The 24963-nt window shown below is 41.3% G+C and overlaps 1 protein-coding gene across 1 annotated transcript in view; it reads left to right on the plus strand.

Moving 5' to 3' along the window:
- LOC143289647 (ER degradation-enhancing alpha-mannosidase-like protein 3) overlaps positions 1–24963 on the plus strand; it is a 56639-nt gene that overhangs the window by 25942 nt on the left and 5734 nt on the right. The window contains exons 16-21 of the mRNA XM_076598695.1: positions 9513–9645; positions 11571–11652; positions 13198–13307; positions 14952–15071; positions 15426–15471; positions 21226–21396. Coding sequence (XP_076454810.1) covers positions 9513–9645; positions 11571–11652; positions 13198–13307; positions 14952–15071; positions 15426–15471; positions 21226–21396 — 662 coding nt within the window. The remainder of the gene's footprint in view (positions 1–9512; positions 9646–11570; positions 11653–13197; positions 13308–14951; positions 15072–15425; positions 15472–21225; positions 21397–24963) is intronic.

Here is a 24963-nt window from a genome sequence, read left to right on the forward strand (position 1 = left end):
TATTTATTTTACTGCATGAATTTTTTTGTGTATGAAATGTTATTGTATGAATTAAAGAGTGTTGTGTGTGTGTGTATGTGAAAGAGTGTGTGTGTGTGTGTGTATTGTATGTGCGCATATGTTGTGTGCATGCCTGTTCATTCCCCTCGCTTCACTTTCATATCGCTTTGCTTGCAGTTTATAATTGCTTTGTCAAAAACTCTTTTGCCATCATAATTTGTATCTTTTTGCTTTTTTTTAAATTTTTTAAAATTTTATCTGACCATTAACGTCTGTTTCTGTGTGTGCACGGCGACACCTTCTGTCTCTCCCTTCTGTAAGCAGCATTCAGGTGGAGCTTTACCCTGTAGGCGTGGAGGAGGAGTGCAGGAGAAGAGTAAGAAGAAGGCAGACTGATGGTGCTGAGGAAGGAGAGAATGGGAAGAGTGTGCTGTCCGGATATGTGTGGGTCGCTGTCGCTTTGTGTGCGTGTGTGTGCTGCTCCGTCAAGCTCTACAGAGACAGGGGGCGTTATTGGAGACCTTGGTTGTGACAACTGTATCGCTGTGTCAGGGAGTGGGGTGGAGGGGGGTGGGGATGTTGGGAAGGAATAGTGAAAGGGGAGGATGGAGAGGTTTCAGGGGGGTTGGGGAGGGTGCGGGGGGGGTGGGGGGTGGAATGTGTGGAGGGAATAGTGAAAGGGAAGGATGGGGAGAGGGGGAGAGGGTTCAGGGGGAGGGGTGGGGGATGTGTGGAGGGAATAGTGAAAGGGAAGGATGGGGAGGGGGGGGCAGAGGATTCAGGGATGGGGGGTTGTTGGGATGGAATAGTGAAAGGGAAGGATGGGGAGGGGGGGGCAGAGGATTCAGGGATGGGGGGTTGTTGGGAGGGAATGGTGAAAGGGAAGGATGGGGAGGGGGGGGGAGAGGATTCAGGGATGGGGGGTTGTTGGGAGGGAATAGTGAAAGGGAAGGATGGGGAGGGGGGGGCAGAGGATTCAGGGATGGGGGGTTGTTGGGGGGGAATAGTGAAAGGGAAGGATGGGGAGGGGGGGGCAGAGGATTCAGGGATGGGGGGTTGTTGGGGGGGAATAGTGAAAGGGAAGGATGGGGAGGGGGGGGGGGGGAGAGGATTCAGGGATGGGGGGTTGTTGGGAGGGAATAGTGAAAGGGAAGGATGGGGAGAGGATTCAGGGATGGGGGGTTGTTGGGAGGGAATAGTGAAATGGAAGGATGGGGGGGGGGGGGGGAGAGGATTCAGGGATGGGGGGTTGTTGGGAGGGAATAGTGAAAGGGAAGGATGGGGGGGGGGGGAGGGGGGGGGGGGGGGTAGGGGGAGGAAAACAAGGGGGGAAAAAGAGAAAGTATACCACGCAGCATATATTCCCCCTGCTACAGGATTGCAGCTGATGGTGTTATTGCCAGGCCTGGAGAGTTTGGATATTGTCACTGCATAGTGTGTGTGTGTCATGTATCTATTGTTATTTTCATTTTTATTTTATTCATTTTATTTTTGTTTTGTTGTTTACTTGTTTATTTCACCTTTTGACTCACTGTACAGAAAGCACTTTGATGACAGTGTTTGATGGTTTGTTGTACTTTAACCCTTTCACCACCAGTCAATTTAGAGTACAAAATCCCCTTGTAGTATAAACACAGAAAAGACAGTGGTTAAATATAGCTGGGGATTCCCCCTGCAATGTATAGAAAATATGGCCTATCCTACCACCAAGCATTAAGAGCAGTAGGTTCATGGATAACAGATCAATGAATGGTCACCTTTCAGTGACATGGGTCCTCTACCACGCCTGTGCATAAATGCGAGCTTGGCGGTGAAAGGGTTAATGTGTGAATACTGGTGTCAGTTTGTTCCATGAAGTGAAACTTGACAGGCAGCCCTGTAGAACTGACTGTTCCCCCCCTCTCCTCCTCCTCCCCCTGCTCCCCTTCCCTCTCTGCTTCCAAGGAATTAAAATACAAAAAAAACCAGCTTGAAAGTCTCCACTTTGCATGTGTGTCTGTGTCAGTGTTTCTGTGGGCGTGTGTGTTTGTTCTTTTGTTTAACGTCTATCCACAATTGTGGTTTTGCCGTGGAGGAAAATCCATCCCCTTCACTACGCTACCCATGCATCCTGTCGTTACTGCTTTCCTAATCCTCTCCCCTGTCCATTGCATCACAAAAACCTATGAATGAAATAGAATAACAAACTAGCTACTCAACCAGTGAAATTACAACAGAGAGCCAGTGGGACTCTTAATTAAACAGTGAGTGTTCATTTCTCTGTGTATGTTGTGTGACTGTACCATCCCATAAAGCCTCTTCTGTGTGTGTGTGTGTGTGTGTGTATTTATGAAACATCTCATAAAGCCTCCCCATTGTGTGTGTGTGTGTGTGTGTGTGTGTATTTGTATGTGTTTGAAGAACAAATCTATCAAGCATGAATAAAAACCACTCAAAAGCCTTTTTGGTTTGTGTGTGTGTGTGTGTGTGTGTGTTCGCACACAGTCTGGTTGTATGTATGTGTACGCTTGTGGATGTGTGTTGCTTGTGTACATGTACTTTACATGTGATTGTGTTCTTTGTAATTAGCTTCTCAATACCTGAAGCATCACATACATGTCTCAGGGTGTCCATATTGGAATTGAGTGAAAACTTTTTTTTCCCCTTTTTTGTTGTTGTTATTTTAAGACCCATAAATTTTCAGATATATCATGTCGGTAACTCTGTGGAAGTTTTGAAGAGGAATCACTGAAGGGCATTTCAATTTATATTGGGTGTTCTATTTTCTCACACTGATGTTGCTTACGATGTGAGAATATGTGATGCAACCAGTACAAATTATGGTTAAGATAGTGCACACACACACATGGAACATAGCATTCATGTAATCAGAGGGTTCATACATGCTTGAGAGCAATACATGCTTGCACTTACATGCTTGCATGCACATATTCAGTGACAGTCATGAGGTTTTAGAACAGACTCCAAGCAAGCAGGTCTAAAGAATGGCTCACTCACACAGTTTGATGGCACACTTTGTCATTTCCTCCTTATTTCTGTGGCTGAAGTTGCTTCCATTTCATTTCATGAATGGGATGTGTCTAGTCATCTATCACCTGCTGTTTAATCCTTTCACTGCCAGTCAATATAGAGTCCAAAATTCCCTTGTGGTATAAACACAGAAAAGACCGTGGCTAAGAATAGCTGGGGATTCCCTCAGCGATGTATAGAAAATACGGCCTATCCTACCACTGAACATTAAGAGCAGTAGGTTCATGGATAACAGATCAATGAGTGGTCACCTTTCAGTGACATGGGTCCTCTACCACGCCTGTGCATAAATGTGAGCTTGGCGGTGAAAGGGTTAATCAATGCTTTATACTTAAACAAGCCAGTAATGATACAGCCTGTCTGTGTTTCGCCATGCTGTCCCACTATACTTGTGACCCCAAGTACATTTGAATCGTATTGTGAAGAAAATTTGCGCCTTCTCCAAAACAGTTGTAAGAACAATGGTGAAATTTTTGGTTTGAAGATGTTTGGCCATCTCTCAGACTGTGACAGAAAGACGGGCACATGTGTGTAGTTAATAAAAAAATTGGACAACAGTGAAAACGTTCGTGAACACTTCTCGTTCAGCTTTATGTGTGCCACTGAGAAACTCGCTCATGAAACTAATGATGAGTTGGAGGAAGAATCAGTTTAGTGCTGTTTGCTGACCAGTTCTGCAGTGGTGAAAATCTGTTCAGGTCTGGAAAGAAGAATACTGATAAACAGCTTTCAGAGTAGAAACCGGCAAGTCTGTTGTAAAGGCAGTTCAGCGTAGAGTAGGACCTTTGGTTTTCACCAGTGTCAAATTGTTTTGTGCTGGGGTCTTGATGTTGTGTTAGAGTTAAGTGTGGAGATTTTTCCCATCTCCCAAGTCAACATAATGTGCAAACCTGCTAGTACCTGAACCCCCTTCGTGTGTCTACGCATGCAGATGATCAAATACACATGATGAAATATCCTGTAATCCGTATTTGTGTTCGTTGAATTATGGAAACAAGAACATAACAAGCATGCACACACCCCCAAAATGGAGAATGGTTGCATACATGGTGGGGGGTAAAAATGGTTATGCTTGTATAATCCCACTTGTACATGTGTACAAGTGAACTTGGGCATTGCAACATTGCAGCCCACTAACACAGGAGAAGAAAAAAACCCTTGACTTCAGTGTACAGTGTATGTCACACAACACTGTGGTGCTAATTTTATTGAATCGTAGTTTTATCTATTTCAAATATTCATCTTTGACTCCACCCTTATTCTATCAAGTTCCCCCACCCCCACCCCCATGTCCCCCAACTCACCACACAACTGCACACCCCTCCTCTCCCACCTTTGATTTCTTTGTTTTGAAATGATAACATTCAAATGTGACAACTGACACTTAACTGAATATCTACAATAACATTCAGATGTGACAACTGACACTTAACTGAATATCTACAATAACATTCAAATGTGACAACTGACACTTAACTGAATATCCACAATAACATTCAAATGTGACACCTGACACTTAACTGAATATCTACAATAACATTCCAATGTGACACCTGACACTTAACTGAATATCTACAATAACATTCAGATGTGACACCTGACACTTAACTGAATATCTACAATAACATTCAAATGTGACAACTGACACTTAACTGAATATCTACAATAACATTCAAATGTGACAACTGACACTTAACTGAATATCTACAATAACATTCAAATGTGACAACTGACACTTAACTGAATATCTACAATAACATTCAAATGTGACACTTGACACTTAACTGAATATCTACAATAACATTCAGATGTGACACCTGACACTTAACTGAATATCCACAATAACATTCAAATGGGACACCTGACACTTAACTGAATATGTACAATAACATTCAGACGTGACAACTGACACTTAACTGAATATCTACAATAACATTCAGATGTGACACCTGACACTTAACTGAATATCTACAATAACATTCAAATGTGACAACTGACACTTAACTGAATATCTACAATAACATTCAAATGTGACACCTGACACTTAACTGAATATCCACAATAACATTCAAATGTGACACCTGACACTTAACTGAATATCTACAATAACATTCCAGTGTGACACCTGACACTTAACTGAATATCTACAATAACATTCAGATGTGACACCTGACACTTAACTGAATATCTACAATAACATTCAAATGTGACACCTGACACTTAACTGAATATCTACAATAACATTCAAATGTGACAACTGACACTTAACTGAATATCTACAATAACATTCAAATGTGACAACTGACACTTAACTGAATATCTACAATAACATTCAAATGTGACACCTGACACTTAACTGAATATCTACAATAACATTCAAATGTGACACCTGACACTTAACTGAATATCCACAATAACATTCAAATGGGACACCTGACACTTAACTGAATATGTACAATAACATTCAGACGTGACAACTGACACTTAACTGAATATCTACAATAACATTCAGATGTGACACCTGACACTTAACTGAATATCTACAATAACATTCAAATGTGACAACTGACACTTAACTGAATATCTACAATAACATTCAAATGTGACACCTGACACTTAACTGAATATCCACAATAACATTCAAATGTGACACCTGACACTTAACTGAATATCTACAATAACATTCAAATGTGACAACTGACACCTGAATATCTACAATCATTTGATGGACATGAAACAAAAACCCTACTGGTAATGTCTGTGTTCCTTTGGATTCAGAGACACTGTTTCCATTCTGCAATACATGCTTTTCTTGTTGAGTCAGGATTCAGAGACACTGTTTCCATTCTGCAATACATGCTTTTCTTGTTGAGTCAGGATTCAGAGACACTGTTTCCATTCTGGAATACATGCTTTTCTTGTAGAGTCAGGATTCAGAGACACTGTTTCCGATATGCAATACATGCTTTTCTTGTTGAGTCAGGATTCAGAGACACTGTTTCTGATATGCAATACATGCTTTTCTTGTTGAGTCAGGATTCAGAGACACTGTTTCCAATACATGCTTTTCTTGTTGAGTCAGGATTCAGAGACACTGTTTCCATTCTGGAATACATGCTTTCTTGTTGAGTCAGGATTCAGAGACACTTTTTCCATTCTGCAATACATGCTTTCTTGTTGAGTCAGGATTCAGAGACACTTTTTCCATTCTGCAATACATGCTTTTCTTGTTGAGTCAGGATTCAGAGACACTTTTTCCATTCTGCTGCCACCGCCACCACCCCGCACTCCCAACCCTTTGAATCGCTTTGTTCTTTTCCCCGCGTTCATGCTTTTTTTTTTTTTTTCTTTTTTGCAGAGCCTCCAACTCTTTGTTTGTTTGCTTCTGTTTTAACAAACAGTATCTCTGCATGCAAGAATTTAGTGTTGATGGAGTGTTTGCATTTGTCTGAATTGTTTTCATTGTTCTTGTGTCTTGACGGTTTGCTTGTTTGTCTGTCTGTCTGTCTGTCACGCTCTCTCTCTGTGTTACCTCTCAGTCTTTACTCATCACTTGCTGTGATTTATATCTACATTATAGAAGGAGAAAACACTATCCATATCTACATTAAAGAAGGAGAAAACACTATCCATTCTGTTCATTCCATGAAGCTTGTTTTTCACATGCAGTCAGGATTTGGAAACTGTATCCATTATATGAAGTTTGTCTTTCATGTTGCAGTCAAGATTTGGAGACACCATACCCTGCTACCTGTTCTATACATTCTATGAAGCTTGCTTTTTACGTTGCAGTCAGGATTTGGAGAACCATATCCATTCTATACATTCTATGGATCTTGCTTTTGATGTTGCTGTAAGGATTTGGAGAAGCTGTATTCAGAGACTCCATTCTTTTGAGCTTGCTTTTCACATGCAATCAGGATCAGGAGAAACTTTATCTATTTTATCCATTCTAAGATGTTTGCTTTTCTTATGCATTCAGGATTCAGAGACTATCCATTCTGTGAAGCTTTCTGTTCACTTGTGGTCAGGATTCAAAGACCCTGTATTCATTCTGTCCATTCTGTGAACTGTGAAGCTTGCTGTTCACTTGTGGTCAGGATTCAAAGACCCTGTATTCATTCTGTCCATTCTGTGAACTGTGAGCTTGCTGTCACTTGTGGTCAGGATTCAAAGACCCTGTATTCATTCTGTCCATTCTGTGAACTGTGAAGCTTGCTGTTCACTTGTGGTCAGGATTCAAAGACCCTGTATTAATTCTGTCCATTCTGTGAACTGTGAAGCTTGCTGTTCACTTGTGGTCAGGATTCAAAGACCCTGTATTCATTCTGTCCATTCTGTGAACTGTGAAGCTTGCTGTTCACTTGTGGTCAGGATTCAAAGACCCTGTATTCATTCTGTCCATTCTGTGAACTGTGAAGCTTGCTGTTCACTTGTGGTCAGGATTCAAAGACCCTGTATTCATTCTGTCCATTCTGTGAAGCTTGCTGTTCACTTGTGGTCAGGATTCAAAGACCCTGTATTCATTCTGTCTATTCTGTGAACTGTGAAGCTTGCTGTTCACTTGTGGTCAGGATTCAAAGACCCTGTATTCATTCTGTCCATTCTGTGAACTGTGAAGCTTGCTGTTCACTTGTGGTCAGGATTCAAAGACCCTGTATTCATTCTGTCCATTCTGTGAAGCTTGCTGTTTACTTGTGGTCAGGATTCAAAGACCCTGTATTCATTCTGTCCATTCTGTGAAGCTTGCTGTTTACTTGTGGTCAGGATTCAAAGACCCTGTATTCATTCTGTCCATTCTGTGAAGCTTACTGTTCACTTGTGGTCAGGATTCAAAGACCCTGTGTTCATTCTGTCCATTCTGTGAAGCTTGCTGTTCACTTGTGGTCAGGATTCAAAGACCCTGTGTTCATTCTGTCCATTCTGTGAAGCTTGCTGTTCACTTGTGGTCAGGATTCAAAGACCCTGTGTTCATTCTGTCCATTCTGTGAAGCTTGCTGTTCACTTGTGGTCAGGATTCAAAGACCCTGTGTTCATTCTGTCCATTCTGTGAAGCTTGCTGTTCACTTGTGGTCAGGATTCAAAGACCCTGTGTTCATTCTGTCCATTCTGTGAAGCTTGCTGTTTACTTGTGGTCAGGATTCAAAGACCCTTATTATTCTGTCCATTCTGTGAAACTTGCTGTTATGGGCAGGATTGCAAAGCTGATTCATCTGCCATTCTGTGAGGTTTGCTGTTCACTTTGTGGATAAAGAGCGTATTCATTCTGTCCATTCTGTGAAGCTTGCTGTTTACTTGTGGTCAGGATTCAAAGACCCTGTATTCATTCTGTCCATTCTGTGAAGTTGCTGTTCACTTGTGGTCAGGATTCAAAGACCTGTATTCATTCTGTCCATTCTGTGAAGCTTTCTGTTCACTTGTGGTCAGGATTCAAAGACCTGTATTCATTCTGTCCATTCTGTGAACTGTGAAGCTTGCTGTTCATTGTGGTCAGGATTCAAAGACCCTGTGTTCATTCTGTCCATTCTGTGAAGCTTGCTGTTCACTTGTGGTCAGGATTCAAAGATCCTGTGTTCATTCTGTCCTTCTGTGAAGCTTGCTGTTCACTTGTGGTCAGGTTCAAAGACCCTGTATTCATTCTGTCCATTCTGTGAAGCTTGCTGTTTACTTGTGGTCAGGATTCAAAGACCCTGTATTCATTCTGTCCATTCTGTGAAGCTTGCTGTTCACTTGTGGTCAGGATTCAAAGACCCTGTATTCATTCTGTCCATTCTGTGAAGCTTGCTGTTTATAGACCGGCAGGAGGAGGAAGGTGGCAGAATGGCTAAGATGCTCACCTGCCAATACAGAGTGCCTGAGGGTGTGGGTTTGAATCCAGCTCTCACCCTTTCTCCCCAGTTTGACTGGAAAATCAAACTGAGCGTCTAGTCATTCGGACGAGATAATGAAACAAGGTCCTGTGTGTTGCATGCACTTGGCACAATGAAAAAGAACCCATGGCAAGGAAAGGGTTGTCGTCTGGCAAAATCCTGAAGAAGAAATCCACTCTGATAGTTACACAGATATACGTGCATACACTCAAGGCCTGACTAAGTGTGTTGGGTTATGCTGCTGGTCAGACACCTGCCTAGTAGATGTGGTGTAGCGTATGTGGATTTGTCCAAACACAGTGATGCCTCCTTGAGAAATTAACTCACTCAGTACGGCCAGTCCTCTCTTCTCCTCTACACAGACGCCTCGGATGTCCAGTGGGTGTCTGAATGACCCAACCTTTAGCTTCCATCGTCAGAATTGTGGTATTCTTTGTCAACATTCACGTCTTCAGTATAAGAGCCTTCCGCTTGCAATATTTTGATGATGGTAACTGGGGTGAAACGCTGTTAACGTTGTCTCTTTCGCCGTTCGTATGGAAAGAGTTAAAACTGAAACTGAAACTCAGAAACCTTCTATCCGTTCTGTGAAGCTTGTCTTTCATGTTTCAGTCGAACGCCTCGGTTACGAGCATCAGACTTCATCGCTGGGAACAAGGAACAGCTGGAGCAGCTTCACACGATGGGTATCCGCATTGCCACCATGGCTGACGGCAGAGTTCAGCTTCTGCACACCGCTTCTGAGGTCTGCTGTGATTTCTTGTCTTGACGGTCCAAATTTTATGGGCTGTGAGTGTTTGCACAAAGAATGAATTCTGAAACAGAATAACAGATTTTGGTGTGGGTTTTTTTTGTGTTTTTTTTTATATATATACTAAATTCTCTGGCACTGAACTGGTTAAGAATTTTTGGTATTTGTGATTTTTATTTTATTTTTATTTTTATTTTTATTTTTTTTAATTTTAAACCCATATGGTAAATGTCTATAGAATGCAGGTAAGGGTGTATGCTATTGTAAAAGCCCTTGCAGAAACACATTTTTGATAAGTTAAACTGTGAGTTGGTCTTGTATATTATGATGAGAATGCACATCTACATTACATCTGTATAATTGTGAATCCTGTATTGGTGATGTTGACTGTCAATCTGAACAGTTGGTATGCGCTGTAGTCATCATTTGTTGACTGTCAATCTGAACAGTTGGTATACACTGTAGTCATCATTTGTTGACTGTCAATATGAACAGTTGGTATGCACTGTAGTCATCATTTGTTGTCTGTCAATCTGTATAGTTAGTATACGCAATCAATCAATCAGTCAGTCATTAACACTTCATTAATCATGGAAATTAAGTTGTGTAAACACAGGCTCGTTTTGAACTCAAACATGAAATGATCATGCACACTGTAAAAAGAGATTAAGACTTGTTACGTAAGATTCCACAAATAGCTGTCCATAGACCAAAACAAGCCCCTCCCTACACACATGCATGCACACACACACACACACACATGCATGCACATGCACACACACACACACACACACACACACACACACACACACAAAATATAAAATGTATATGCGGTAAGCAAAAAACTGTAAGTCATCTACTCATTCATTGTCCGAGCATAAGACAGTTAATTCCTAAAGATGTAGTTGATGACTTTTCTTCCAATATTTCATTAGCCACTGAAAAGATTTTGAATGATTATTCATTGCTTAGAATGTTTTCGGAAATTTTAAACTCCAGTCCAGTTGGTATCCTCCTTTGATGTGTTATAATTAATGTTGTTATTTATATTTACATTGTTATAGGTTAATACTTGTTGATATGCATATACATATTCTCCTTCCCATGACACCTCATTCAATACACACCACAATCACTTTAGACCTATTTCTTATAATATACTTTTCCTCTGATACATAACATGAATATTTTTTTTTACACTAATATTCACATGCATTCCCTTTCCTCTATCCACGACGCCTCCTTGAGCAACTGAACTGAACTGAACTGAACTTCTTTACTCCTTTCCGTCTAAAAACACTTATAGTGAATAGACGTTAAACTGAAGATAAAACACACACACACACACACACAAGAGTTACGACCACAAAGTATTGCACAACAATATTTGCAAATAAAAACAATTCATCCACTCCATGTAGTCAGTATTCATTATTGTTGATAGATGCTGGCTTCATTAAATATCAAATGTTGAATCTCATCATGTGTTGAATGTGGATCATATCAGTATTCATTATCGTTGATAGATGCTGGCTTCATTAAATGTCAAATGTTTTATCTCATCATGTGTCGAATGTGGATCATGTGAGTATTCATTATCGTTGGTAGATGCTGGCTTCATTAAATGTCAAATATTGTATCTCATCATGTGTTGAATGTGGATCATGTCAGTATTCATTATCATCGATAGATGCTGGCTTCATTAAATGTCAAATGTTGTATCTCATCATGTGTTGAATGTGGATCATGTCAGTATTCATTATCGTTGATAGATGCTGGCTTCATTAAATGTCAAATATTGTATCTCATCATGTGCTGAATGCGGATCATGTCAGTAAAACGAACCTTTTTTTGTTAGGGGAGGGAAAAACCAAAGAAGAAAAAACCCTGTGTGAAGCCCAAGTTTTTAATGCTGGCAGGCCGTGAGCCCAGAGGATGCAGAGGATGGGATGCAGTTCATGCAGGAGATGATTGAGCTGTCCAAACACCAACAGCAGGAGCGTGAGTCGTTGTGTCTTTTTGCCATTCCTCATCCCAAAGCAACCCCCATTTAGCTCCCCAAGTTAAAGAAGTCACAGTGAGTCCGAACACAGACTATACATGTCCCTGTATCCTAAACAAAACATAAACCCTGCAGAGCAAGGGAGTGGGTGGCTGCTTATCTTTAACCATCTTCAGTCAAAACTGAGTCAGAAACATGCAAAACTTGTTTTTAGCCTTTCCGCACTTGAAACTACGTCCAAACACCTGCGGCAAGAGCACGTTTCAGACTTAAACTGCATCCAAACACCTGCGGCAAGAGCACGTTTCAGACTTAAACTACGTCCAAACACCTGCGGCAAGAGCACATTTCAGACTTAAACTACGTCCAAACACCAGCGGCAAGAGCACCACGTTTCAGACTTAAACTACATCCAAACACCTGCAACAGGAGGATGTTTCACACTGAAACTACATCCAAACACCTGCAGCAGGAGCACGTTTCAAACTCAAACTACATCCAAACACCAACAGCAAGAGTGCGTTTCAGACTGAAGCTACATCAAACACCTGCAACAGGAGCATGTTTTAGACAGAAACTGCATCCAAACACCAACGACAAGAGTGCATTTCAGACCGAAACTACATCCAAACACCTGCGGCAAGAGTGCATTTCAGACCGAAACTACATCCAAACACCTGCGGCAAGAGCACGTTATAGACAGAAACTACATCCAAACACCTGCAGCAAGAGCACATTATAGACAGAAACTACATCCAAACACCTGCGTCAAGAGCACGTTATAGACAGAAACTACATCCAAACACCTGCGGCAAGAGCATGTTATAGACAGAAACAACATCCTTGTACCAGCAGCAAGAGCACGTTATAGACAGAAACAACATCCTTGTACCAGCAGCAAGAGCACGTTATAGACAGAAACTACATCCTTGTACCAGCAGCAAGAGCACGTTATAGACAGAAACTACATCCTTGTACCAGCAGCAAGAGCACGTTATAGACAGAAACAACATCCTTGTACCAGCAGCAAGAGCACGTTATAGACAGAAACAACATCCTTGTACCAGCAGCAAGAGCGTGAGTCATTGTGTCTTTACGCTGTCCCACACCCCAGGACTGTAACTTGTCTTTCTTAATCTCTTCACACTTGAAACAGTATCCAAATATCAGTATCAAGAGTGCGAGTCAGTATGTGTTTTTGCCATCCCACATGCCAAAACTAATTTGATTTGGTTTTTTTTATAATCTTTTTACAAATGAAACTACATCCAGACACAAGTGTCGAGAACGTCAGTATGCTTTTTGACCACCCCACACCCTAAACTATAACTTGTTATTCTAACTCTTCCACACTTGAAAACTGATTCCCACACAGCAAGCAGCAACACCAGTCGGTTTGTCTTTTTATCCTTCCATTTCCAAATCATTTGCAGTATACATCTCAAAAAAAAAAGACATCTGTTGAAACCTACTCAAGATTGCATTGTTGTTTGTGCTTATGATTTTTATCTATTTTTTTCCTTTCTTCTGCTTTTTTTTTTCAGCTCAACACGATCCCATGTTCATTCATGTGAGCATTCCAGGCCTGAAGGAAAGGGAGACAATCCGTGCCGGTCCTGCACAGTTCGGCTATGACCTCAAGCAACAGGCACCGGTCAGTGTGTTAGAGTGCAACGGTAAAATTAATGAAGGGAGCTAATAAACTAAGGGAGGCTACTGGCTTCAGCTACTTTCAGTTTCTCTGCGGACTAGTAGTTTGTACAGGACAGGGAATTAGACCCATGCCGGAGTTTGCGCCAGTGGGTCACAGTATAGTGTGTTAGATTAAAAGCGAATTTAGCTCAAATATTTCCTTTTTTTGTATGGTGGTAGTGGTGGTGGTAATAGTGATAATGACACAGCGCTTTCAAACATCCCAAAGCTCTTTACAGTCACGTGCTAGTCGGACATAAAACACACAAGAATAAGTGCTTACGTATGCATGCATGAGCACACACACACACACACACACACACACACACACACACACATGCTTGCACACACACACACACACACATGCTTGCGCGCATACACAGACACACACACACGCACACAAGCATGCAAGGGAAAAAAAAGATGTGTATCCATACAATCTGTAGGAGACAGTTGTTGAAAAGGGATGTTTTTAGACCTGTTTGACAGGGTGTGAATGAGGAACAGGGAGGCACTGTGGCGGAATTTGTCAGGTGTTGGGCTCATCCAGTGTTGACCAGTGACCAGGGGTTCGAGGCCGTGTTTGACGATGATATTGTGTTCATGGGACAGGCACTTTACTTCAGTTTTATTCACTCTGCTTACATGTCAATAAGTCCCTGACTTCGTCTGGGGGAAAAAAACAACTGGGTGGAAGGAGAGGATTGGGCCATGCCCTCCAGTGCCGAGCCCCTGAACACAGTGAACACAGTTATACCCACTGCCCTGAACACAGTGAATACAGTGATACCCACTGCCCTGAACACAGTGAATACAGTGATCTGAACAGTGATACTCACTGCCCTGAACACAGTGAATACAGTGATACTTACTGCCCTGAACACAGTGAATACAGTGATTTGAACACAGTGATACTCACTGCCCTGAACACAGTGAATACAGTGATACTTACTGCCCTGAACACAGTGAATACAGTGATCTGAACACAGTGATACCCACTGCCCTGAACACAGTGAATACAGTGATACTCACTGCCCTGAACACAGTGACAACAATGATACTCACTGCCCTGAACACAGTGAACACAGTGATACTTACTGCCCTGAACACCGTGAACACAGTGATACTCACTGCCCTGAACACAGTGAATACAGTGATACTGCCCTGAACACTGTGAATACAGTGATACTAACTGCCCTGAACACAGTGAATACAGTGATACTCAGTGCCCTGAACACAGTGAATACAGTGATACTCAGTGCCCTGAACACAGTGAACACAGTGATACTCAGTGCCCTGAACACCGTGAACACAGTGATACTCACTGCCCTGAGGAGCATCAAAGGCTGTGGGACCTTTAGGAAAGGGTCTGTGAAGAACTGAAAAAGGCAGCGGATTCCAGGTGTGCAAAGAGGTGGAGAACTAAAGTTGTGTGTTGTGTGTCAGGTGTCCGGCATGCTGGCCATCGAACGGCTGTTCCGGGTGTGCAAAGAGGTGGAGAACTAAAGTTGTGTGTTGTGTGTCAGGTGTCGGGCATGCTGGCCATCGCACGGCCGTTCCGGGTGTGCAAAGAGGTGGAGAACTAAAGTTGTGTGTTGTGTGTCAGGTGTCGGGCATGCTGGCCATCGCACGGCCGTTCCGGGTGTGCAAAGAGGTGGAGAACGTGGAAGAGCTTGCGGGACACATCGTCATTCTGGAGCGCGGGGATTGCATGTTTGTGGACAAGGTATGAACAGTGACGGTGGTGGGATAGCGTGGTTGTAGAAAGCAAAGGTGCTGAGTCACAGCTTGACTATTCTGCAGCTTATATACAAGGTATGAAAAGTTTTAAAAAACAACAACATGAAATTGTTGGTTTTAACAATATTTTTATTTGGAACATGTCACAAGACACCACACTTTTGGATACACAGGACAACAACAAAAATCAGTGCTCACAGAGTGGTACATGTATACTGTGTAGTAAATGTAAAATACTTTCATTTATAAAATTCTGTTGCATGAACCAAAACAAAGAAAAAAAATTGTTTTCCTTATAATGTGGAATGTGTGATTTTTCTTTTTTCTTTTTCATGTTCAGGCGAGAAATCTTCAACGAATTGGAGCCAGAGGTGGCATTGTTGTAGGTAAGATTAGTATTGGTATTAATAGTATTGATTAGCATTGATGTATATTCAGCACCTATCAATGGTCAGAGATGAAATTCTAAATGCTTTATGAAAATCAAGCAATTTGCACAAGAGGCTGCTTACCGCAGGACCTGGGTAAAGCCTACTGAGAGCTGCCTTTAGGCGTTCATCAATCATTTCCTGTGTCGTTCAGTCAGACTCTCAAGGCCTGACTAAGCGCGTTGGGTTACGCTGCTGGTCAGGCATCTGCTAGGCAGATGTGGTGTAGCGTATATGGATTTGTCCGAACGCAGTGACGCCTCCTTGAGCTACTGAAACTGAAACTCAGACTTAATTCATACTCATGCACACACACACATGTATGTTAGAGGGAGTTTTCTCCAGATTGTTTCCAGTGACAACATCCCTTTCGTTGCTGTGGGTTTTTGTTGACTCACTTGTGTAAACAAAGTGAGTCTATGTTTTAACCCGGTGTTCGGTTGTCTGTGTGTGTGTGTGTCTGTGTGTCCGTGGTAAACTTTAACATTGACATTTTCTCTGCAAATACTTGGCCAGTTGACACCAAATTAGGCATAAAAATAGGAAAAATTCAGTTCTTTCCAGTCATCATGTTTAAAACAATATTGCACCTCTGGGATGGGCACAAAAAAATAAATAATGAAGCCTAATTATATGCAAACTGCATTTACTGTTATATTTATATTTTTTGTATTCTCTAAACTTGGCACTTTGATCTGATATTCTGACCTAACAACAAGAGCAGTCATTATTACCATTTTTTGTTCAAACAGGAACTTCTTTTGCTAAGCATGGAAGTTTTATTTATTTTGCAAACGTTTTGGTGCAGGTAGTAAAAAAAAAGGGAAATTACTCTGTAATTATGCTAGGGGACTTAATTTGCTTAAAACTGATCTTTCTCATTTTGAAATTATACTCAATACATAAAAAGCTTGTGTGTTTTACTCTCAGTCACGAGTTAGTCTTGAAGGCCTTGCCTCTCTTGTTTTTTTGTGTGCACTAAGCGCAAGCTGCACATCAGGACCTTTGTTCATGGTCTCCACCAAATGATCATACAGTGCAAGAAAAACAGTACAGTATAATTATTACAATACAGTAGTTTCCACAGTACTGTTTGTTTCTTACACAGCACAGTAATGAGACATCTGTTGCATAGTGTGTTTGGGAAAGTGTAATCCTTCACAGTATTTCACCATTGAAATACTCCTCTTCTATGGTCAGTACTAGTTCCTTGATGACAGTGTATAACAGTATATATATATGCCTTGAAAGTTCTCGTGTTTTGGTGGTGTTTTTTTGGGGTTTTTTTGTTAAGTAAAAGCATGCCAGTGACAATGTAGCAATGAGCATGTCTACTTCATCTGTCAGCAGGCATTTCTCATTGCCCCGACTCAAACAAAAGTTTTGATAAAATAAAATAAAATGTTGAGCACAATAGGTGAGTGTGCAGGGTATTGGACTTCTCATTGCCCTGACTCAAACAAAGGTTTTGATTAAAAAAAAAAAAAAAAAAAAATGTTGAGCACAGTAGCTGAGTGTGCAGGGCATTGGACTTTGATTTCAGGGTCTTGAGTTTGATCCCAGACTGGGCAACTACCGTAAAGTTTGGTCTATAAGCCGCGACTTTTTACCCCAGCTTCAACCTGTGCGGCTTATGCAATGATGCGGCTTATTTGCGGATTTTAATGATCCCGGGAGTGTCACATTCTCATCTATTCTTAGCTACCCTTCAACTCACCAAAATCATGATTTCTGTCCATGAATTTTTAGATGAGCTTCGGGATAGTGTGCTAACTGTTCACGTTTTATAAATCAAATCCGCACACATTAAAGCCTTCAGATCAGCATTCAGTTCTACTCTTCTCAAGCGTACACCCTCATCATGCCGAAAACACGACGTTATGCCTATGATGCAGCCTTCAAATTGAAGGCAATCGACCTAGCAGACGACAGTGCAAGCGACGAACCAGTAGCGACCTCCACCTTCATGTTCATGAAGTGAAAGCGAGGCTGAAGTCAGTGACAAGATGGCGGAGGAAGCTGTGCTGGTTCTCTTCAACTCGGAAACTGAAGACGAAGATTTTAGTGGATTCAGTGAGCAGGATGACGTTGTGTTTATTTCTTATTTTTTTGTGGCACTAGCAGTATTTTCGCTTGCTTTTCTTTGTGTTGTTCCCGCTTGTGTTTATTTCATAACCTACAGTATTGGCAGCTTTTCTGTAGTATCAGTATGTGTTCCGGTACCGGAAATAAGTGCGGCTTATAAACCAGTGCAGCTTATGTATGTATAAAGTTCAATTTTTTCCAAAATTTACTTGGTTAAGGGAGGAGATTAGGGCCGACCTTTTTGGCTGTCTCTCATGTCAACAAGCATGCAGACGTGTTCAGTGCTTTGACTCCCTTAATGTGCACGCACAGGCACAAGATCAAATGCACATGTGAAAGATTCCGTCACTGATGTGTGGGTAATAGAGACAGGAATACACACCTGACATGATTACCCCTAAGTCAGAACATGGCCTCCTCCACGACAGGGTCAGAAACTGGTCGTGCACAAGTTTCACTTTCTCATGGAAGTGTCCGTGTCCAGACAGCACATCTGTGGGCAGATGTCTGACTAGAAGCATTAACCAATGTGCTGATGAGGCCTTGAGTGCATGTGTGTGTGTGTGTGTGTGTATTTGTGTACCTATCAGAGTGGATTTCTTTTGCAGAATTTGGCCAGAGGGCAATACCTGTGTTGCCATGGGTTCTTTTTTCAGAGTGCCAATTGCATGCTGTTCATGGGACCTTAGTTTTTCGTCTCATCTGAGGGATGGGCGCAGTAGCCGAGTGGTTAAAGCGTTGGACTGTCAGTCTGAGGGTCCCGGGTTCGAATCACGGTGACGGCGCCTGGTGGGTAAAGGGTGGAGATTTTTACGATCTCCCAGGTCAACATATGTGCAGACCTGCTAGTGCCTGAACCCCCTTCGTGTGTATATGCAAGCAGAAGATCAAATACACACGTTAAAGATCCTGTAATCCATGTCAGCGTTCGGTGGGTTATGGAAACAAGAACATACCCAGCATGCACACCCCCAAAAACGGAGTATGGCTGCCTACATGGCGGGGTAAAAACGGTCATACACTTAAAAGCCCACTCGTGTGCATACGAGTGAACGCAGGAAATGACCAGATGTTGTCCAGTCCAGCTTGGGAGAAAGAAGGAGACAGGCCCCTCAGGGACACTGTATCGGCAAATAGCGTCTCAACCAGGCTGCCACTTGACTCCACAAGATCAAATATGCATGTAAAAAATCATGCTAAAAAAAAAAGCCCATCTCTAGATATGGAATGGATATTGTAGTTTGTAACCCACAAATGCAGGGGACAGTGTCTTGAATTTAATGTTTCTTTCCTTTTGGCACGTTTTTGTGTCACAGTGGACATGAATCATTGCTCTGATGGCCATAAAAGTTGGATGACTGTAAAAGTTTATTTTGGTCCTAGACACAGTGGACATGAGTCATTGCTCTGATGGCCATAAAAGTTGGATGACTGTAAAAGTTTATTTTGGTCCTAGACACAGTGGACATGAGTCATTGCTCTGATGGCCATAAAAGTCGGATGACTGTAAAAGTTTATTTTGGTCCTAGACACAGTGGACATGAGTCATTGCTCTGATGGCCATAAAAGTCGGATGACTGTAAAAGTTTATTTTGGTCCTAGACACAGTGGACATGAGTCATTGCTCTGATGGCCATAAAAGTCGGATGACTGTAAAAGTTTATTTTGGTCCTAGACACAGTGGACATGAGTCATTGCTCTGATGGCCATAAAAGTCGGATGACTGTAAAAGTTTATTTTGGTCCTAGACACAGTGGACGTGAGTCATTGCTCTGATGGCCATAAAAGTCGGATGACTGTAAAAGTTTATTTTGGTCCTAGACACAGTGGACATGAGTCATTGCTCTGATGGCCATAAAAGTTGGATGACTATAAAAGGTTATTTTGGTCCTAGACACAGTGGACATGAGTCATTGCTCTGATGGCCATAAAATTCGGATGACTATAAAAGGTTATTTTGGTCCTAGACACAGTGGACATGAGTCATTGCTCTGATGGCCATAAAATTCGGATGACTATAAAATGTTATTTTGGTCCTAGACACAGTGGACATGAGTCATTGCTCTGATGGCCATAAAAGTTGGATGACTGTAAAAGTTTATTTTTGTCCTAGACACAGTGGACATGAGTCATTGCTCTGATGGCCATAAAAGTCGGATGACTATAAAAGGTTATTTTGGTCCTAGACACAGTGGACACGAATTATTACCCTGATGGCCATTAACCCTTTCACTGCCAGGAAAATAAAATTTAAGTGAAATCTATTTGCCAGGGTTTTTTCCTTAAAAAACGGGTATAAATTTTCCAAAAATTCTGTGCTCTTTGTTATTGGAGAAAGACCCATAAAAGTATATATTTTCTGAAAGGTAAATGAATAAAGAATACAAAACACATGCTGTTTTCCCATTTTATATATATTTTAGTGACATGCAGTTGTTTTGAAATCAGTGTTTTGTTTTTTGTCACATTGTCAGCTTGTTCATTACAAACATTAGTCACAAAAACATAATATTTTCTGGACAAATGGATATCTGCAAACACAAAATCACACTAGAACAACCACAATATATATATATATATTTTTTTTAGGAGATAGATACACAATGCATTGTGATTTCTCCAATTGATAATATGGATGTGAGGCCACGCCCCCTCAGTCTCCACCCCCCTCCTCTTCACACCTCTCACACGGTCACTTGATCCAGTTCTCATCAGACCGCGTTGGCTGAGTGCCAAGAATATCGCTCGCACTGTGTCCTGCTAATAATTCAGTCATGTTCTGTTGTCTGCTAACATCTGTACAGCCGGCATCACTCACTGATAGTCATATCTTGGCCACACTCTTGATTGCTCCCTTTGTTTTCTTTCAAATCGTCCTATAAATGTTCATCACTGTCTTCTCCGAATTTACGCTTCAATTCTTTCTGAGCATCAGCTAAAGAAAGAAATCTTGGTTGATTTAGTTCGTCACGATCACATGTCTTGAGTGCGGCGTCAGTCCGACATTTTGTTGAGCAAGCGAGGAGAGAAGTCAGGCAAACACTGGGACAGTGACCCAACCAAAACGTTCAAATAAAGGACTGCTTCATTACATAGATGGGGTTTCTAGCTATGAATAGAATCTAGAAAGATTCCCGAGGCTAAAGCTACCACTATTTTTTCAACGAAGTGAATGCAAACCAGGGAAAAGTCAGAATATTTTGATGACGAGTGATCTTGTCATTGTGGCAGCGAAGCATACATGCTTGCCATGATGAGTTATCTCGTCATGTAGGCAACCTAGGGGTTAAAGGCTAAAGGTGACCATAAAAGGCTTTTTTTGTCCTAGATACAGTGGACATGAATTCATTGCCCAATTGTCCATAAAAGGCCATGAGATTACCATAAAAGGCTTTTTTAGATCCTAGAAACAGTAGACATGAATTCATCACCCCACTGGCCATTAAAGGCTATAAGATGATCATTAAACTTATTAAAAGGTGTTTTTGGTCCTGGGCACAGTAGACATAAATTCATTGCCATGTTGGCCATAAAAAGCCCTGGAACCTTTATATTTGTTTTCATTTTTATTTTATTTTACTTTATTCTCTTTTTTTTTCCTCTTTTTTTTGCCTTCCTTGCGGACAGACCACACAGAGGGCAGCACGAGCGACAGCCAGCCGCTGTTCGCCATGTCGGGTGACGGGACGAACGACGTGACCATCCCACTAGTCTTCCTGTACCACGCTCAGGGCCAGCAACTCCTACGGCTGCTGGCAGACAACTCTTTCCTGGAGGTCACACTCACGGCCACCGCAGGTGACAAACGCTGGGTGGTGTTGGGAAGGGTATGGAGTGGGGGGAGGGGGAGGGTACACGTTCCTAATCAGAGTACCACCAGTTTCAGTGTGCGTTTCAAAGAGGTGACAAAAAGCGTGTGGATTGATCTGTTTATGCTGCACCACATCTGCTGTATAAAGAAAAAGAAGAAAAGAATATCTCTCTCTCTCTCTCTCTCTCTCTCTCTCTCTCTCTCTCTCTCTTATCTCTCTCGACTGGAATGAACTATAAAAAGAAAACCTGTCTCTAGTAGTTATCTCAAAATGCCAGTCTTGCTGATAACATTCTTTCAATCTATTTTTAAAACTTAATAGAAACTGACAACAGTCACCAACACCCTGGCTTTGCCATATGTGACCAAAACCATAACGACAGAAAAGATAACTTGCAGAGGATGCCCACTTAATCTTGTCTTGATTATGCAAAGTTAGTTACATGTTGTAAGATTTTAAGGGGAGTCTGTTCAAAGGCATTCTCAAAAGATGTAACCAATATTTAACACATTTAAGATAAATGTTTATGAAAAGAGGATATCGGCCAGTTTCTCCATAAACTAAAATGTATGGAGAATGGATTCTAACTAAGAAACCTTTTTATAGAAAAGAGATGAACAGACTCGATAAGCTTAAGGTTCCCTTCTGCACCCCAGATTTCAGCACCATAGATTAATATGGGCTGAATCTGTCCATCAAACAGTTTTAAAAAACACGCTGGATCTATTTCCAGTGGACCACAGAATTCTGAAGATAGCAATTGCACTTTTTTTGGCACAACCGGCCTTATCTTCGAGAGTATGTTGGTAAGAAAGGCGAGTGGGGAGAGAGAGATAGAGTGATAGATATTTCCAGATATACTGTGTGTATATGTATATAGCTATCTGTAAAATGAAGCAGATGCTCCACCTTCACATAATTAAACCAAATGCATCAGTCAGGCCTAAAGAGTCTAGCCGTAGGTTTGTGTAAACATTAACATACAATCATTATACAGAATAAACAAACTAATATTAAGTAAATACATTAAAACATCACAGAGTGAAAGATAACGTAGAAAGTAAAATAAATAAAATAAAACAGGAAAAAAAATGGGCTGTACACACTTGCGCACACGCTCACACAAGCACACACACACACACACACACACACACTGCACATGCAGCAAGTTGCAGTGCCCCCCAGATGCACGTCCAAGACTCACCCAGTCCCTGTTCACTGGACACCAGACGTGAAGGAAAAGGAGTGTAGGACCATCAAGGGAGACATGGTGTAGAACAGTTGTTGAAAAAGAACTGGCTGGAGATTGGCTGTACCTGGAGGGTTGTTTTCCTGGGGAAGGGTGGAAGAGTGGGGGGTGTGGGTGAAGGTGGCAAGCAAGCTAAAATAGTACAAGACAGGTAGCAGTACATCCCCCCGCCCCCACACCCACCCCCCACCCACCCACCCCACAACTCTCTTTGTATTTAATTCTCATTTTGGTTCATTTCATTGACTCACTTGTGTAAACAAAGTGAGTCTATGTTTTAACCCGGTGTTCGGTTGTCTGTGTGTGTGTCTGTGTGTCCGTGGTAAACTTTAACATTGACATTTTCTCTGCAAATACTTTGTCAGTTGACACCAAATTAGGCATAAAAATAGGAAAAATTCAGTTCTTTTTAGTCATCTGGTTTAAAACAATATTGCACCTCTGGGATGGGCACAAAAAAAAAAAAAAAAAAAAATGAAGCCTAATTATATGCAAACTGCATTTACTGTTATATTTATATTTTTTGTATTCTCTAAACTTGGCACTTTGATCTGATATTCGACCCAACAACAAGAGCAGTCATAATTATCATTTTTTGTTCAAACAGGAACTTCTTTTGCTAAGCATGGAAGTTTTGTTTATTGCAAACGTTTTGGTGCAGACAGTAAAATAAGGGAAATTACTCTGTAATTAATGCTGGGGGACTTAGTTTGCTTTAAACTGATCTTTCTCATCTTAAACATTACATTTTGAAATTATACTCAATACATAAAAAGCTTGGATTTTTTTTAAAAAGTGCACCACAAGTGAGTCTTGAAGGCCTTGCCTCTCTTGTTTCAAAATGTAATGTTTAAGATGAGAAAGATCAGTTTAAAGCAAATTAAGTCCCCTAGCATTAATTTAGAGTAATTTCCCTTTTTTACTATCTGCACCAAAACGTTTGCAAAATAAATAAAACTTCCATGCTTAGCAAAAGAAGTTCCTGTTTGAACAAAAAATGATAATAATGACAGATCTTTTGTTGGGTCAAATATCAGATCAAAGTGCCAAGTTTAGAGAATACAAAAAGATATAAATATAACAGTAAATGCATTATACTCAATATATAAAAAGCTTGGATTTTTTTTTGAAGTGTATCACAAGTGAGTCTTTAAGGCATTGTGTCTATTGTTGTTTTTTTTATTAGACTGCAATCATCCGGCCTCTTCTGAAGAAACCCAACCTTGATGCAAACATTTTGAAAAATTATCAACCAGTTTCAAACCTTTCTTTCCAAACTCCTTGAAACATCTGTCCTGAAGCAGCTCAACTACCATCTTTGTTTCAGCAGTCTCCCCCACCCTTTTCAGTCGGCATATTGTGCTGACAACAGCACCGAAACCACTCTCCTCCACATCCTGAACAATCTACTGCTAGTGTCCAACTCGGGAAAAATTCCCCTTCTCACTCTTCTTTACTTGTCAGCCACCTTTGACACAACAGACCATTCAATCCTTCTTTCCCGCCTTCATTTTACATTTGGCATAAATGGCACTGTTCTCAACTGGTTCAAATCTGATCTCACTGATCGATTCCAGTCTGTCATCATCGATAATTTCTTGTCTGAACCTGTTAAAATCAAACACGGATTCCCACAGGGATCTGTTTTAGGCCCAGTTCTCTTCACACTGTACACTGCTCCTCTCGCTGAAATTATCAACCACCACAATGTCAGTCATCATTCCTATACTGATGACACTCAACTTCAGAAGAGTGATACCCCTGAAAAATTGTCCTCACTCTTGCAAGAAACATCTGAATGCTTCCTGGACATTCAAAACTGGATGACTCTAAATAAATTACAACTGAACGCAGACAAAACTGAAGCAGTGATCATAGGAACTAACCAAAAACTCTCTTCCATCACAACTGACACAATCAAACTTGGCAGTACGTCCATCCCTCTTTCCAGTTCAGTCAGGAACCTCAGCATTGTCTTTTAACAACACACTGTCCATGCAAAAATTTATCAGTCAGACATGTCAATCCTGCTACTGTCAATTGCAATGCATCAGTTCCATTTGGAAATATCTGTCCACCAACGCAACATCTGGAGTTGTCGTTTCTCTCATTCTCTCTCACCATGATTACTGTAACTCTCTATTGTCTGGTTTGCCTGCATCATCCATTCAGTCCCTTCAGTTTATACAAAACTCTGCTGCCCAACTCATCCTCAGAAAGAAAAGATCTGAGCATATTACTCCTCTTTTGCAACATCTCCATTGGCTCCCAGTCTCAACACAGAATAAAGTATAAGATCAGCAC

The sequence above is a fragment of the Babylonia areolata genome, chromosome 14, assembly GCF_041734735.1.
Source record: "Babylonia areolata isolate BAREFJ2019XMU chromosome 14, ASM4173473v1, whole genome shotgun sequence".
In the NCBI taxonomy this organism is placed as follows: Eukaryota; Metazoa; Mollusca; class Gastropoda; order Neogastropoda; family Buccinidae; genus Babylonia; species Babylonia areolata.